The 18,177-nt window shown below is 37.4% G+C and overlaps 1 protein-coding gene across 1 annotated transcript in view; it reads left to right on the top strand.

Annotated features, from left to right (window-relative positions):
* Positions 1–12,859, top strand: part of AVL9 (AVL9 cell migration associated) — a 38,028-nt gene extending 25,169 nt beyond the window's left edge. The window contains exons 9-16 of the mRNA XM_040068492.2: positions 1,848–1,917; positions 2,495–3,042; positions 6,021–6,155; positions 6,933–7,152; positions 8,528–8,645; positions 9,372–9,425; positions 11,289–11,377; positions 12,236–12,859. Of these exons, the coding sequence (XP_039924426.1) occupies positions 1,848–1,917; positions 2,495–3,042; positions 6,021–6,155; positions 6,933–7,152; positions 8,528–8,645; positions 9,372–9,425; positions 11,289–11,377; positions 12,236–12,330 (1,329 nt within the window). The 3' untranslated portion in view covers positions 12,331–12,859. The remainder of the gene's footprint in view (positions 1–1,847; positions 1,918–2,494; positions 3,043–6,020; positions 6,156–6,932; positions 7,153–8,527; positions 8,646–9,371; positions 9,426–11,288; positions 11,378–12,235) is intronic.
* The last annotated feature ends 5,318 nt before the right edge of the window (positions 12,860–18,177 follow it).

The raw sequence follows: 18,177 nt of genomic DNA, 5'->3' as shown, positions 1-18,177 counted from the left end.
CCTTAATCCATAGCAATTTGGTTGATGTTTTTCCACAGGCTAAAAGAATTTTTTTCACCTCTCAGCTGCTATTAGGCTGGGAGACTACTTCCAGATGGTGATCTTTTCACTTTCTGCTCCAGGACCACCCAGTTTGCTGATGTAAATGCTGTGGCCCATGTAGTGGGTTTGGGAGGGGTAAGGAACTGTGCATCCTTATAGACAGAAAGATGGCAGAGGGACCTGATGAAACAAATACAGTAAAGTATTTGCCTTAAGTAAGTGGTATACCCAAACAAAAATCTAGCCTGGAATAGATTTCTTTAAAACAAGGTACTTCTTTATAGGCTTAATTATTTCTGTAGGCTTAAAAATAAGCTTGGCTAAGAATGCACGGTGTCTGAGAATCTAAACCTGTGGGAGTGTCATAGGCTTTCTGTTGGAATTCATTGCTATTATATAATGCATTTTTCATACATACATTATAAAGCAGCATCTTTAAAGTTATGCATTTTTATTCCCATTGGAGTCGACCAAAACTCTTTCCACAGATTAGCTGCTTATTCTTCTCATCATGCTTTTTCAGTGGTTGTTACAATTTGAATTCACCTATCTTGTACAATTTTTTCTTTGTAGTATGTTTAGGATAATATACATAGTCTGTTTTCAGCTGAGGTACCATTAAGTATCATTTGGCCAGCATTAAGGCTGTGTAGATCTTTCTCTTTGTTCCATCAGTTCGCTAGCTTGTAGACTGGCAAATGCTGGTGGGACATGAGCTATTACTCATCAGTCTCTTCTAAAGTGTCTTTCTTGCAGCAGAAGTCTCTTATTAAGACTAAGTCCACAAACTTGCACTTTTAATTACATCATATGCCTATTATACTGGACTGCAAAGTCGTAAAGTTAGATCATTCCATATTCCTTTGCATTCTTAATTCCTCGTAATGCTCACATATGGGTTTTTTTATGCTGATTAAGGATGTAAAAATGGAATTTTTAAACAAGTTTATTTTTGTGGGGATTTTTTGGGGTTGGTTGGGTTTGGTTTGTTTTTGTCTGTTTTTTTCCTTTCCCCCCCTTTTTTCCTGAAGGCCTATTTTGAAGAAATTCCAATAATATTCAGTCTGGCTTCTGTTTCTTCTTTCATTGCTAGCCTTTGACATCCTCTTTTAAATTCCTAACTAATTTACTAATTCCAGTCTCTCTGATTTAGTTAAGGAGATTCTGTTTTTCCATGTTACCTTAAGTGCTAAAGTTAATATCTGTCATGTCTTGTTTCCAAAAATCTTGTTACATATGAATATTACTGTAATAAAAGCATGCAGCATTTATCCTGATTTTCATTAATCTACATATCCTTAATATAACTCCTTAAAAGAAATGTTTTTGCATAGGTTTGTGTCAGTGTTCTGGAATGGAGATTATTTGGCCTCTTTGATTTATAACAGTGAATTTAATGTGCTACAAATGAGCAAGAATTTATGCAGCATGCCAGAAACAACTTTTTTCTGTCAGTTCTTCAGTAACTGGATCAATTTGGAAAAAAAATCATAAAAAACAGTAGAAAAATCTGAATAACTGAGAAATATGTTACAACACATCTATATGTGTATATATAAAATATATATTGCAAATATTATGTAAGGATTCTGTAGACATGTTTAAATATTCACTTTGAACTGTTGTAGGAAGTTTTGTTAGTAAGCAGACTTTCTAATAAACATAAAAAGCAGTGCCTTGAATAGTTTGCATGGGTCATTTGTCATGCATAAGTGTAATGTTATTTTTCTCATTCTCCCCTCCCTAATTCCCCTTTCCTCACTTGCATTCTCTCTTCCTCCTGTTGCCCTCTCTCCTGTCGCCAGGTGCTGTTTTATATTTCTCCTGTAAATAGATTGGTGGGAGCTCTGATGACTGTCTTGTCACTCTTTCCTGGTAAGAAGTTTGAACTTTTTTGTTTTTTGTGCTTTCTGGTGATAACTGAGACAGGTTGTGCTGTCACTTGGAAATCAATGTGATAACAGTTAGGTTGATATGTTGCCTGAAGAATGGGTGACTTGTGTGCATGTCCATGTACTATGCACACACCTCCTAGCACCTACTACTTGCAGTTTATGGGTTATTCCTTGTGCTTAATTGGAACCACTGGATTTTCTGTATTTCCTGTAGGTAACATAGATGTGACCCCTGAATAAGTAACGCATTCCTGTTGAGTTCCTTAAAACCCCAAAATATAAATTTTACCTTCCACATGTACTCTTAAAATCAAATAAACCAACAAACATAACCCCTAACCTTGCTAACCCTTAGCTTCCAATCAGTTGTCTTAAAGCAAAATGTTGGGGAGAGAAAGTGTAGGGTTTGGGGTTTTTAACACACCCCCCCCTCCCTAAAGTAGTGTTTTAAAATACATGGTTTCCTCTGTGTACACAAGAGCACTTTATTTTTTCCCCACAAAAGTCACTTAAATTTCGATTGAGATGCTGATATTCGTATGTGCTGTTCTTTCCAGGTATGATTGAACATGGTCTTAGTGACTGCTCGCAGTACAGACCAAGAAAGAGCGTATCAGAGGATGCTGGCTTGCAGGAAAACAGACCACGGTTAGATGACTGCGTTGCTGTGTCTGCTGCTGATGCTTCAAATGCAAACTTAGGAATGGAAGAGGGAGACAGGAAGATGGCAGGAAATAATTCACTGGAAGGTCAAAAAGCAAACGTGCCTTTCTCCCAGCCTGAGAAGACTTGCAATGGAGCTCAGTCCTCCAACGGTACTGTGCAGCGCTTGAAAGTTCCTTCCCGTGCTTCTCCAGCATCCTCAGAAAGCGACTGGGAGACCCTAGATCCCAGCATTTTGGAGGAGTCTCATTTGAAAGAAGGAGAACGTGAGACTCCAGCATCAGAGCAGGCAGAAAATCTTCAGAGCAAAGGCGTGAGCTCCGAAAGCCTCCCCATCACCGTGCAGCCCCAGGCCAACACAGGGCACACGGTGCTCGTTCAAGGACTGGTGTCTGGGTTGGAAGAGGACCAGTATGGGATGCCACTGGCTATTTTTACTAAGGTAATCATGTTCTTTGCGCTACCTGGTAACTCGGAAAGACTTCTTTTTCCCAGAAGTGGCTAATAATTTTGGTTACTGAACTCCACGTAGGCAGTAGGTACTACAAAACACGTAAGTATGGTCTCTCCTAGGCAGGTGGAAAGGCCTGAGGGGTTGTGCACATGCATATTTGCATTCCACTTTCATACCTACACTTTAATACTATTTGCAGGGTTTTTTGCTATTTTACATGGTGGTAACTTGCAGCCCCACTGTGGTTGATAAATTGTAGCAGAAACAGTTTTCTTTTTGTCTGATGAATTGGTGATCTAACCTATCAGAGTTCTTCAGAAGCCTTTAGATACCTTAATCTAAACAAAGATTCTAAAAGCTCTACCTTTGCTGGCACCTAAGTCAATGTTTTCCTCTTTTTATATTTATATGTATATATAGAGAGATATAAAATTTTGTGCATATATACACATATGCATTTAAAACGATATGTCTATATAGAGAAAGTTTTAAATGCATATGTGTATATATGCACAAAATGTGTATATAAATGCATATATACATATAAACACACATTAAAAATACATGAGATGAAATTTCACCCTCCTGTCTGTGATAACTTTCTGTGTCTCTTTCTCTGTGCATGTTGCTGAGCTGCTGAATTTTAAGCTTGCACTGATACCTAACTGAACTCCAGGTATTCTTGAATCTCTAAGGTCTCTGATAGGCATGGTCAGATTACAAGCAATAGGAATGGTAAATAGGGCTCATTAGTAGGGCTAGTTTCCTATAAAAAACAGATAAAATGCATCCCTTCTAAAGATACTGCTAGTTTCCTATAAAAAACAGATAAAATGCATCCCTTCTAAAGATACTGCTATCAATGAAAGAAGTTATATAATGCATTTCATTGTTTTGTTTTTAATGTAATAAATTTTTAAATGAACACTTGCCCATAGTAGAAGATAGAAGATTCAGATTTATTTCCTCAAGCAGCTGATGTTCAAAGTGGTTTTTTTCCCCTTTGCAGGGGTTTATTTGAATTTCCTTGCAGAATATTGTATTTTATGATTATGTTTAAGCTTATCACTGTAGCTTTCATTGGAAATAGTACAGTGTGTGGGCCCAAGTGAGCAGCTCAAATGTCATTGCCCTGTATTACCTCATGTCACCATGAGAAATGCTGTTTCAACAAAGATTTGCAGTTGATGTTTGTCCTTATGATCTGTCTAATGTACAATATAGCCTGTAAGTTGTATCTAGTCTAGTTCTTTGAAAATGCTAGATAGAAAGCAAGAATAAAATAATTGATAAGGGCACTTCCAATTGCAAACTTTTGTTTGCTACTAAGCTCATCAAATGGAAAAGGATTTTAAGGAAGTTGACATTTTCTGCATGTCTACCTTCTGTTCCACAAAGACACTTTTCACTTGAGTTTAGCCAGTGTAATTAAAGCCGAAAAGGCTTTACATGTCTGAGTTAGCAGAAAAATCTGATTCAAAGTTACGGTTTTAACCACTTACTGGAAAGTTTACATCTCATATAGAGCTCTTAACTCAGGACTGTTTTATGCCATGCCATGGAAAGACTAATAAATCTGACAAATCTGAATGGGAGGAGGTTTTGCCAGGTGACATAATGCATTATCCAGGTACGCCTGAGCATAAGGGAAAATAGCTTGTGGTACTTGTTTATTTAGTACCAGTTCTGTAAGATCTAATAGTCGTTTCATTTGCACTCTTTTAAAAAAGAATGAAACATGTTAATGGAAATAAAAGTTGTTGTGCTTACAAATGTGCATTTTTCAACTGACTTTTGATATTTTAAATAGTGGAAGATTTCCGAGACTTTGCTACTTTAGTATACAGTAATTAAGCCTTCCTTTTCCTGCTTCTTAAGCTGTATTTTTTGAAAACTTTCCATTTTAGGTTTGTGATTCCTTTCAAAGCACTGTTGTTCCTTTGACACAGGCTGTTTGTTTTCAGCTGATAAGTGCTTGTCATCTCTAAGGCCATCCCTGTGTCTAATACAACAAAAGGGAGTAGTTATGCTCCTTTCTTCCATATGTTTCCAATTACCACATACGGGGTAATAAAGTGTATGTGCTCTTTGTTTCTGTCCAATGTGCTATTAGCCCTAGTGAATAAATTGCTTTGGGTTTTATGCAGTTGAAAAGCTGGAATTAGATGTCAGGGGTACGTGTTTAAAAAGAAATTTACCTACATCTGCCCCTCAATAATTTCCAAATGACTAACTCAAAGCCTTTTTTCAAAATGGTTTGGGGTTTTTGTTTTTGGTGTGTTTTTTGTTTTGTTTTGTTTTTGGTGTTTTTGGGGGGGGTTTTGTTTTGGTTTTTTGTTTTTTTTTTTTTTGTTTGTTTTTTTTGAATTGGAGTGTAGGATTCTAGATGAATTTACAACCCTGAAGCAGCTAAAAAGCACCATGTGTTGTTTCTGTCCTGCTCCTTCTTAAAGCAGGCTTGCGTATGCTTATCAAAAATTGATTGCTATCTCTGGTGTCTGGAAATCTCCACCCACAAAATGTGGATAGCTGTGTGTAGCTTTCCTGCATTATATACTTGACAACTACTAGAAGACATCATGTGCACAACTGGAGAGATGAATCCTTATCTCCGTTGGTGTCTTGTCTCTGAACTAACCTGAGGCCTCTTTCTTGCTGCTTATTATTGCTCTTATACTGCTTATTCTGTTGCCTTACAAACACGTTTAATTCTCATCCTTTGCTCTGGATTCAGTTTCAGTCCTGAGACTGGAAGGCAACACAATCTCTTGAAAAATTTAATTCCCGTGGAATCTGATGGCTTTGTTTTGCAAATGTCATGTAGCAAAACCAACAGATGATTGCGGCTGAAACTGTAATAACCAAGGTTCATTCTGGGTGAAATATGCTGGCTTTCATTAGGAAAACCTCTGAATAGGGGCACTTTTTTTTTAATGTTATTTCTCTGAATGTCTCTGTTGCTCCAGGGGTACCTTTGTTTGCCGTACATGGCGCTGCAGCAGCATCATCTCCTGTCGGATGTGACAGTCCGCGGCTTTGTTGCGGGCGCTACCAACATCCTGTTCCGTCAGCAGAAACACCTGAGTGATGCCATCGTGGAAGTACGGATCTTTGCATTTGAGCTGGGGGCAAAGTTGGGCGCAGCTGAGGTTCTATTTTAAATGTAGCTTTACAGTTTCACGTGCATGCCTGAATTTTGAATTCCTTCCATGTGAAATAAATTCTCAGCTGCGGAAGTTTGTTAAATTTCTGAGTTGAGAGGACAGGATTAGATCAGCTGTGCGAAACTATTGTCCATGTTTTTATATGTATCTGATACTTGAATTTGCAGGGCACTTGTTAAATTTTTTTTGTGTTGGTGATGTAATTTCATTTTTCCTATCATGGGCTTTTTCATGGCTTTGTGTCTTCAAAAATAAGTGCTTGCAGATGAGAATCAGATGCAGGTACTGATTTGACTTCCATCCGATTTAATCAAGAGGGTTAAAACACGGTATCTAAAACCCACTGTCACTTCTAGCAAATAGACAAAACAATATAATCAGCATCTGGTAACCTAAGGTGGTTCCACATAGGTATTCAACTTAATAAATAGAGGTGATAATCAAAAAGCACCATACTGCCTCTGCCAAAGTTTCTGCCAAATCCTGTCAAATAAGCAGCTTTTACTGTGTGCCAGGGAAATGATCTAATTCTGGATAAATCGGAGCAGTATCTGACTCTGAGAACAGTTAGTTCATTGTTTCTGTGGCCGTTTGTTTTTTCTTGGTATTTTGGGGGAATGAAGGTTTAGATTTAGGTAGCAATATGTAGTAGTTTAAGTTTGTATAAGCAGTTTTGTTTAGACAAATGTTTACCCTTGGAATTATTTCAAACAGATAGAAGATGCTCATGTGCAAATCCACGATCCAGAACTCCGTAAGATCCTGAACCCGACAACTGCTGACCTAAGATTTTCAGATTACTTGGTGAAGCATGTAACTGAGAACAGAGATGATGTGTTCCTTGATGGCACTGGATGGGAAGGAGGAGATGAGTGGATCAGGGCTCAGTTCAGTGCTTATCTACATGCACTGCTTGCTGCTGTCCTGCAACCAGGTAGAACAGATACCTTGTCTAGGGATGGAGATGAGTGTGGACATGTCAAGCATTTGCTCTGTTGCTGTTGATGTGTGGTCTGTCAGTGGATCTCCCTCTGCCTACAGTTCTGTTTTGGGGTGCTTTTCCAGTTGCCTTTGGCTGTCCTTGTTATTTCTTAACAAGCTTGTTATTAATCCTTAGTTCACAGTCTTGCAGACACTTTCTTATTAGAATGTCTTCTCCTTGAGTTAATTAAGTTTTCCTCCTAAGTAGAGGTACCTGAAACCTGTATGTGATGAGACTTACAAATCTGAGTGTGTTCTAGACTGTGTTGCAACCTGAAGTTAATTTTGGGAAACTCCTTGGATTCAAGGAAACATGAAGTTAAGCATCTGTGTGCAGGGAGTTTTACTAGCCTGTTCCAGCTCTTTTCCCTTCTTGCCATGGTCTGAAGTAGGGATTCACATATGTGAAAGGTTTTACAGACTTATAAGCTTTTGTTTCCTGAAGCTCAACATTTTTTGCTTTACCTCAGAAGGAAATTCCAACCTTTTGTGTGAATATAAATAAAAGAAGCAGGGTTTTTTATTTGTGGAGAATGTTTAGTTCATCCTGCCTTACCCTGTTAACTTCCTTCTCATAATGATTTTTCTCTATTTACACCAATTAAATTAAGTTTTTGTTTTTTGGTATATGCGAGAAAACATGCGATTAAGAATCTGATTTTAAAGTCTGGAAAATACCAAGCTGTTGGTCTGAAAAAATTGATATTTTAGGAGGATTACCAGATTGATATGAAATATCAGGGTTTTCTGGGAACTCATACCACTTTACTGGCTGGCTGTTACATTATTTCCTATACCTTTTAGTGTTTTAAAGGGGTTATTATGATTAATTTATTCCACAGTATTTCCTACTGCAGTTTTGGAATGGATTTGGAAGAAACTACATTTGAATGAGTAATAACAGTACAGCAAAGTCCAATATATCTGACCAAGACCAGTGCAAATTGTGTTTTTGTTTTTGGTTGCTTATGTGGCCATTCTTTTCCCTTTCCTGTCACTGCCCAAAGAAGAAGTCAAGAGACATATATTTGGATTATTTTTTTCCCAGTTGAGCTCTTAGAGCTTTATAAATGAATTAAAAATAAGAAAAGTAATTTTTAACTTTTTTTTCTCCTCTTGCCCTGGTACTGTATATTTTTGACACTTTAAAATAAAAATAAATCATTTTTAAAGTACCCAGGCTTTAGTACTGGAGTTTTAATTGTTACTGACTTGATAAGGGCCTGGAAAAATTAAGTTTTTCTTACAAGAAAAAAAGTAATTTGTCGTGTAATTATTACGTCTCTGATGAATTTCTTCACATTCTCATCTTTATTTTAATTTATCAGACAATGAAAAGATTTTGTCAGACTTTGGAACAGCATTTGTAACAGCCTGGAAAAATACCCACAACTACAGAGTATGGAATAGCAACAAGCATCCAGCTCTTGCAGAGGTAAATTCTAGGTAAGGAAACTTTGTAGCATTTTCTCTAATTCTGAGCAGTAGTTTTATAAAGAAAAACATATCCAGAGGTCAGGAGAGGTGAAACTTGTTCAAGTTGATTGTCAGCTGACCCCAGCTACAGAAAGTTTGCTATTCCTCTGGAATAGTCTCACATGTTCCTGCTTTTTATTAATTGCTTCCAAGTGTGCAGGGAGTAGCTGTGTCCAAGGCTGTCATTGATGGGATGGAGGGGAGCTGGCTGTTTTGTGTGTATTTTCCCAGAAAGGTTTGACAATGCCAGGCTTGGTACCACTGTTGGCGCTGTGTGTGTTCTATTTAGTGTGGGTTATTACTCTGCTGCAGGGAGTTTGTTTTATTTTGTCAGTTGCTGTAGTCTGAAAAAGGTTTTTCCTTCGACCTACAAAGCTCTTTTGGTCTACTTCAGGGATGTCTTCTGTTTGCTGTGTGTTGCTGGAAGGATGTGCTTTTGACTTCATATGAAAGATGAAAGGTTGTTAATATCTCATCTGTAATTAGAAGGCACCTTTCAGGTAGTTCATAAGAAATCTTTCATTGAATAGTCACTGCAGCCCAGACTTCGGTGAAGTGTTAGAGTAGTATATCTGAAACATTTTTTAAACTTTTTTTTTAGTGAGTTGCAGAGGGGAATACAGCTAATAATTGCTTGATACAGATTCATCATGAAAAAGAAATTAATGTTTTCTTGGGTTTTTCCCCCTCTTCTAGCCATCCATTCCAGGGACAGTACTCTGTATCAGATGTTAAGTTAAGGTTGTCACAGTAAGTACATAGTACTTTCATTTGTGTTTTTCAGAGGTGTGGTGAAATATCAATAACTGTATAACTGTTGCTATCATGAACTAAACAAGATAAGGATTCAAATTGGCCATCTTCATGAAACTATACTCAAAGTTCTCTTGCAAAACAGCACCACATCTAAAGATGAAACATTTGCCTGAAATAAATAATAATTTTTAAAAAGGCAAATTCACAATTTTGTGTTGGACTTCACATAATACAGCCTTGATTTTTTTGCATTGCAGTTATAAGGCTTTTGTACATTTACTTTTAATTTGTCAGCTAAAGCTGTTAAAACTTCATCAGTGATTTGACTTTAGGTCTCATTATTAGGAGAAAACAGCTTGTGTTTTTTTTTCTTTCTAATTAGCTGGTTTTTAATAGAGCATTGTTCTAAAACTCAAAGTTCACTGTATGCATAGTGAGATGTGGTTCAGTTCCTTCAATTTAAAAGTTTCAAATGAGTTGTGCATAGCCTTATTGTACCAGACTCAGATAAAGATTATCCCAACTGCTGCCTTTAAAATTCAAGTCTAAAACTCAGTGGTGCTTGTTTTTTCCATAGGTGTTCAGCTCTAACTGAAGCCAGAATTCAGCCTGGGGTTTAAGCACTGGGCAAAATGGTTTCTTTTCTCATTTAGCTGTGCTGACCATAAACCAACAGTTTCTCTCTCTAATATTAATGTATGATCTTTCTACGAAGTCTTAATTTGAAAGCTCTGGAGGTGTCTATAATGTTGCCCTTTAGTCCCCTTGTTTGAAAGGGGAGTTACTAACTCTTCTGGGTAGTGTGACATCAGTGTAAAAGGACCGGTAGTTCTTAGTGTGCTGTAAAAATACAAAAAGTATTTTTACAACAGTGCCTTTATTCTGCAGGTGGGACTTTGATACCAGATCCTCATCAGAATTACTTGCCTTTGCAAACTGAGCCTAGACTTGGTTTTGGTGTATTCTGGTTTTTCTGCTTTTTCCATCTACACTGAAGATTTTGAAAGTGGGAAAAGAATGTGGCACGATGAGTTGTTAAGTTTCACATTAATGAGTTTGCAAAGCCTGAAATGTGGACTTGAAAGTTACAATTGAAAACTAAATGAGATTATGTCCAAGTGGTTGTACTTGTGCGGTAGAACTGATCGCTTTTGTGCTTTTCTTTCCAAATGATGATCATATCTATAATTTTCGTGCACCTCTTTAACAAAAGCATGAGTATAAACTGTTCTTGATCAAAAATTTAATCTTAGACAAAGATATAAAGTAAGTTCTATCTAGAAAAATAGGACTGATCAGTTACACTTGCTGTTCTGTTTAAAGGTTACATATTAGGGCTAAGAATTCCTAAACCCATTGCAAATCTGACTTTATAATTTTGATTATAAATGCATTTTGATAAATGTTTAGGAAAGATTGATTAAACATTGGAATGGGCTGCCTAGGGAGTGGAGCCACTGTCCCTGGAGGTGTTTAAGGAAAGGCTGGATGTGGGACTCAAGTGCCATGATCTGGTTGACAGGGTCGTGTTCAATCCTGGGTTGGACTCCAAGGTCTGAAACATCTTTTCCAACCCAATGGAGTCTGTAAAAGGTTTAAAGTGTGCTGTGTAAGAATGAACCACTGGGTGTTTTGATTTCCTGTCCTGCTGGCAGCATCTTTTCATCCTCTGAGAACCTTACCTAACTGATCTCTGTGGGTAAGATGAATGCAGGAGTAGGGGTTGACCATATATGTGAACAATATATATGTACGATATGTAAATCTGTGTGTAATGACACATACTTTAACTAGTTCATTTACACCTGGGAGTAGTAAGTCAGTCAACTAACAGTCTTCAGTATGTCTCTTGTTCAGCTCAGTGCAAAACAGCGAACGTGGAAAGAAGATTGGAAATGTGATGGTTTCTACCAGCCGGAATGTGGTCCAAACAGGAAAAGCTGTAGGTAAGAAATCTATTTAAAATCAGTTTATGTCTATGCCAGATCTTTTTTGAAGAAGCATCCTATTTCTCAGTTGTATTTTGTTTTAGTCCAAGTGCGCTTTATAACGTGCACAAATCAGAGCAACATTTTGAAGGGTAAAGCTGCTGATTGAGGCTCCATATATTGTGTAATAGCAGAAGGAGAAGCAGCTAGAGAAAGAAATTAGCATACATTCATTTTCCAGTGCGGCCTGGAGGTGAATATGGGAAGAGAGATATTCAGGTAGGAGGTTCCATGTAATGTGGTAAATACTTTGACCCGCATCTACATTGAGTTATTCTCAACTTTGTTATCACTTTGACTGAAATTATCCAAAGCTGGTTGAGATCAGAAAAAGTCCTTGTGTCAGTTTCTGCAGATTTCACAGCAGTCTATAACTTTCTGGAAAAGCACTTGTTGCACTTGAACGGGGGCATCATCACATGGTCATCTTTCAGTGTGAGTTAATGGGAGTTCATCCATTAAGGGGCCTGATAGTTGTTGGGCAAGAGCTGGGCCAAAAATTGTCTAACTTGCTCTTTTATTGCATTGGAGTTTGTCTTTTCTTTTTGCTGTGGTGCACTCTGGTCAGGAGTGCCTTTCAGCCCAAAGTCTACCAAGCCTTCCCAGGCAAAGGACACCACAGGCCGTTTCTGCTGAGCGGCTGTGTTCAAATTCTTTGAATATTTTCTGGCACAGACTCTGGAATTGGATTTTAAATCTCAAATTGGACAACTGATTGAATAATTTATATATATATATATATATATATATATATATTTCTTTGTAGCAGCTAAGTAAAGATAACACTTCAGTGTTGATCTTTGTTTTGTACTGCAGGTCAGTCTGTTGGAGGAGCCTTCACAAGTGCAAAGTCGGCAATGTCATCATGGTTTTCCACTTTCACACACTCAACCCAAAGCCTTGGGGACTAAATGCTGGTTTGGCAGAATGCTGCTGACTATTTCAGGTGCAATCTTTCTCTGAGCTGTAAAAAACCCACTCCAAAATGTAGGAGTGGGGATTACCTACCCAGGACCAAAATAAGGTATATGTTGCTTGCAAGCAGATGTGGAATATTACTATTCACGTCCCCTAGAAGTATAGAAGAATGGGGAGTGTCACCATAAAATGGGATGGCATTTGCTGTGTATTGGTTATATTTAAAATGACTACTTCTCTTTAAAACTGAGCCTTTATAAAGACATTAGCAAATGGGGCTTGTTGCAAGCCAAATGTTTGACTTCAGATTTGTACATTTTCTTGGATGTTGAAGATATTTATGTAAAGTAGTTCTATTTTTCAATCCAGATAGCCAAATGTTTGTGAATTCTTATTAGAAATAAGCAGAATATAAATAATAACTCCTCTTTTAGGTTGGACTTGAGAGAATCTCTGCAACCCTTAAAGGGTGGAACTTTCACGCTTTTACCTGCAAATTAAAATCAACAAGGTGCAGAGTAAGACTGTGGCTGACAAGGGTTTTTTGTCCTCTGTCCTCTGTATCCATGTAGAGTTGTTTGATTTAATCTATCTATAGCTCTCTTTGTATCTCCAAACCTGTGTGACAGTTGCAAAATCAGTAGTTTTTTTCATGTTTCGTAGTAGGCCATCATACCTTTTTGTATGTTTTGGCTGAGTTTTCCCCCTGGGACATGAATGGGATTCCAGTTGGAGAGATCTCTTCAGGGAAAGAATGACAAAGTATTTCTCCCAAACTGGAATTTGATCACAGTCAGTGTTGGAAGTTAGGATGTAATTACAACATTAATGTAGTTGCATACATATGAAGTACTAAACCAATCCAAAACTAGCACCAGTAGCAAATTCTGTGTGTTTGGGTTTTTTTTTTTCCCCCCAGTAAAGTTATGAGGACTCCTCCAAATGAAAATCAGTTATGTAGATTTTCTGTGTCGACTCAGGGAATGTGCTGTTTGGATAATTGCTTTTTTCATAAGGAAAGTAACACTAGAATTGAGAGTAACTAGAATAGCTCAGTTCATATCCTTGTGTGAAGAAATATAATAGTTTATTTGAAAAGATGTGGCATAATGCTGTATTTCCTATGTAACATGCATGTGGTGTTTTCTGTATGCAAGCCAATTGCACTTCCTACATTTCTTGATTCCAAGGGAGATTATTTCCTGTTTTCTTGCAATGTGTGTGCCTCTAGATGCCTTCTGACATCCCCACATGTTGCTCTTAACTTTTTCTACATTACATTATCAAGTGTTCCAACTTTTCTGTATCAAAAGGCTCTTAGTTTATTGCCTCATCAGTATCTGTCAGCATTTTGCCATGTTCTTTTCTGGGGCCAAGATTTGTAGTCATGATTACATTTCCTATTCCTCAAATAAAATGCAGCAGCTGCATGAGAGATAGACAAGAAGGCTCAAATGTTTTTAGGAAATTAAGTTTTAATTCCTTATGTGCATTTGTAAAGTTATTAGAAAAGCCACACTTGCATAACATTGTCACTGTTCAGCAACTTGGTTGTCAGTTTTTTTGCTTCAGTGACTTGAAAACATGGGATCTGGTTTAAAGCCTTCTTTAATTTTTTTTCCAGGACAGAATAGATGGAATGACTGTGAAAAACCTAAAGGCAAACAGCCAGTTTGAGTAGTTTGATTTGAGAAGGGCAAAAAAGGCCCCTAAAGCTCTACTAATTTATTGCTTCTGACACACGAGTAAGATGTATCTGTCAAACTGCAGCTATTGCTCCTGGTCTCTGTGTGTCTTTGTATCTCTCCTAAAACTTCTGGTGCTCTTTTTGGTTTTATTCCACAACTCTGTAATAGGCATTTATATCTTTTTAAAGACTAGGTATTACTTTATATGCAGTGAATTAAGACTGGAGCTGTTTATTTATGGTGAGTCTAGAGCTTTCTGAATCAGCATGCAGATAAGAAAATAACCCAAAATAGTCACTTGTTTTTGTGAAATGACTAACATATTATCTGCACTCTGGGATTTAAGTGGTCACAGTCCATGTTGTAATGAAGACTGAAGAAAGGTGCATAAAGGATTTAAGCACCTATAAAACTAACTCCAGCAACTTAAGGCATACCTAGGTAGATTTGGGCTTAGGAGCTCACAATGGTGAGTTCTAGAAGCCAGGCAAGTGGTTGGTGTTTACATGTAAAAGCTGTAGAAGCAGGACCTTCAAAGATCCCTTTTCAATATATCTTTGTCACCTCCTCACCTGAGTTTTCTTTGTTGAATTCTCAAATGCTCCAAATTTATATGGCAAATTTATAAGCCCTCTGCATTCCCAGAGATTCCATCGCTGGCATAGGGGTATTAGAAAGCTGAGTTTTGTTTGTTTGTTTTCTGGTGGATTAATCCAGGGAAAGACAGGAGGTGCCCTCATTGGCTGCTTGTTGCTTTGTACAGTGATTATGTTGTGATATTTCACAATTTTTCTCTTATGGGCAAGAAGACCAGACAGATCTTTCTCTGCAGCCTTTTTCTCACTGTCCCAGCTGTCTCTGTTGTGGAACCAAACATACAACCTGATTAAGAGTATTTTCCTTTTGTTACAAATCGTTACTTTTCAGTCTTTTTAAGAACTGGCACCCTGCTAGCAAATTGTACTCGGATTTAAACTCAGATTTAAACAGTGATTAAGACTCTACAAGTGGGTGGAGGTGAAGTGATCTTCATAATTAGTTTTCTTCATTAACATCTACATTTGCTCTCCAACATTTGCTTAAACTTAGTTTTGGGCTGCAGGAAGGCATGCAGCCACTGATGTTCATCTAAGCTCATGTTCTCCTCTTAACTTAATGCTTGTAACCTCTTTAGTTAAATCCAATGCAAATGCAAGTTATTTTCCTCTCCTCTGCTTTAATATTTCCAGTGCAGTCATTATTAATTATTCAGAAAGATTTAGGCAGTTGAATTCCATTTGAAAAGCCCTGACATCTGTTTCTGCACTGTAAGAAACAATGGGTCTTACGTGAATTGGTGATAGTGCCTCTAATCAGTCAGCTGTGAAGGTGTTGTTACAGCTCTGTCGTGATTTGCTGTTGCAAAGGTATTTCTGGCTGTCAACATGCAGCACACACTGGCTTACAGGTAACACAATAGCACACCTCTCAACTTGCTCTCATCACAGGCATCAACCTCAGCTTTTTGCGTGTGCCAGCATTTGAGGAACTGCCTGTTGAGCATAGATATGAGATGTAAGTCCCCAAAACCCCACAAGACTTCAGTATTTCTGACCTTATATTTTGTTTGACTGAAGTGTTCAGCGTCTTTCATCAGTCATTTTCATGTCATAACCTTAATTCCTGTACACATCTTACACCAGTTTCCTCAAATGTCACAATTTAATTAGAATTTTTAGGTCAGTGTTCTGGTACATTGCACTGGTTTGACTTTGTACTTGTGTTTTAAGCACCTTTGTAATTAAATATAATATTTTGCCTAAACAAGCTTCTGATTTCCATACAAATTATTACTAAGCAGAGAAACTAATGTGGCAGTACTTAGTTGTAAAAGTGAAGGTGTGAATACAGTTTTTAAACATAGGAACTATTGCTTGATAATTGAACATACAAGTAATGTATTTGATTTTTCCTGTGCTGCTTGAAAAATAAAATACATCCAGCCTGTTTAAAGTTCCGTCTGCTCAGAAACCTGTATTATTTTAATAAATTAATTCTACCAGAAGACACTTGCAGGCATCTGGCTTTGATATTGGTAGCTGCTTGTAATTCACTGCCAGCCTTTTTGAAATTTGTCTTCCATTTAAACTGATTATGGATGCTGCTTTTTGCAAATTTAGGACAAAAGGATCTTCTAGAATGACTTTTTATTCCCTGTGGGGTGCTGCTTGTTGTGAATTGATTGAAGTCCTCAGGAGGTCACAGACCTCTCTTAACATCAGTAAGAATTTCCAGTACAACTAAAATTTTGGTGTAGATTTAGCTTCAAAGTAACTTGTCATCTCTGTGGATTGTGACATCTGGTCAAAATCAAGATGCTGTGTAAATTAATTGCTGCACATCCAGTTCTCTGCCATAGTGAGCTGTTTTAAAACTTCAGAATTTCTACTGCAGCTGTCACTGTACCTGTCTGAGAATGATTTGGTAAATGTGTTTTCCAGAAGGAGGAAATTGACTGCCTTGGGTAACATTTAGATATGAATTAGACAAAGGTTATGTCTAGAGAATGGCTGCAATTCCCTAAAATTTGTTTTTTCTGATCATGTGCAAGTAGTTGTGCAAAGACACTGAAAGATAAATTTACATCATGCTTTTTATGCACTGCAATTTCACTTTCTTGCAGGTATTTGGTTTTCATTAAAAAGGGCAACATGGAGAGTCTTCATTTAAGGGAGAAGCACTACATTATTGTATTATGATTAAAGATGTTTGACAAATTGCTTCCTGGTGTTTTGAGTCTTTAATGCTATATTAGACAAGGGACTGACTTAAAAAAGCAGGCACAGAGCTTTACTTCTGTGATGTTTCTGGTCTAGAGCCCATTCTTTAACATCAGAAGCAGTGTTTGGATTCATTAAAAAATAGGGAAATGGATCACTTCGGTCAGTTAAATAGTGACCCTTACCCAGATTACCTTATTCCCTGTACATTGACATCATGTGTGCATAATATCTATACACAGGTGGTTTAATCTCAGTTGGGATGAACTTGGAACTCTAGCTGTCTTAAGTCAAAATTGTTGAATCATACATTGCTCCTTTTGTAGTAATACTTCAAAATCAATTGACCAAGTAAGGTGCTTTTTTGTTTTGGTTTTGTTTTGCTGGGGTTTTTTTGGGGAGGGTGTGTGGTTTGTTTGTTTTTTTTTCTTCCACCCCTGAATTTATTGACTAATATTGATGAAAGCACAATTACTGTTTGCCTTAATAGTAGCAGAGAACACCTACACAATCTTTTTTTTTTTTTTTTTCTTTTTTTTTATTTTTTTTTTTTTTTTTATTTTCTTTTTTCTTTTTTCCCTGAATCCAGATCACCAATAATGTTGCACTGCTTTCTGGATCAGGTGAGCATAATGAAGCAAGAATGTTTAGACTGAAGGAAGAACAGTTATTTGAAGTGAAGGCAGATGTACAGCTGTCATCTTGTCTTAAAAGCAATATGGGAAATCACATAACTTGCATACTATATGAAATAGATTGAAAATACTGGAGAAGGGAACTCAGTTCATGTCTCGCATCTGAAGAAATGCACACAGAAACACTTCAGAATTTAAAAGTCCAGGCATACCAGAAAATGGCAAAAAGCCCCACTGAGCTTAACAAACTGCCTAACATGACCTGTGGTTACTGACTTTGCCAAAAATTTGTGTGTATATGGATTTTGCCATGTGCCAAAGAGCTGGCTGAAGCATATGTCAACTCTTAAACTTTGGAAATTGTTTCTTTTTTTTTTTTTCTCTTCAGACTCCTCCCCTGGGCATTTATAGGCTCTGTAAGAAGTCTGCCTTGCTGAATTGTACTCATGAGAAATGTTGTAGGAGGGAGGTATTAAATACTTCTGAAAGTGGAACTAAACAGAACTTTTTGTGGCTAATGTTAAGCATGAAGTGGAAAGAAACTAGTTTTAATGGTGAGCCTGGTTTAAGAGCCTGCCTAAATTACAGCTCCTTTCATGTAGGAATCCAGATCAAAAAACAGAAAACAACTTGAAGGTAGCTGAAAATGGGAAACAAAGGAGGAAAAATACTATCCTGGGTAGTAAGTTCAGTGGTCTGCAGGTTTGTCCACAGCTGTCTCTTAGCTGTACTGCAATGTGGCAGGTGCTTGTGCATCT

Source organism: Hirundo rustica, chromosome 1 (genome assembly GCF_015227805.2).
Source record: "Hirundo rustica isolate bHirRus1 chromosome 1, bHirRus1.pri.v3, whole genome shotgun sequence".
Classification (NCBI taxonomy): Eukaryota; Metazoa; Chordata; class Aves; order Passeriformes; family Hirundinidae; genus Hirundo; species Hirundo rustica.
The sequence above is the reverse complement of the archived record's forward strand: the minus strand, read 5'-3'. Positions and strand labels throughout refer to the sequence as shown.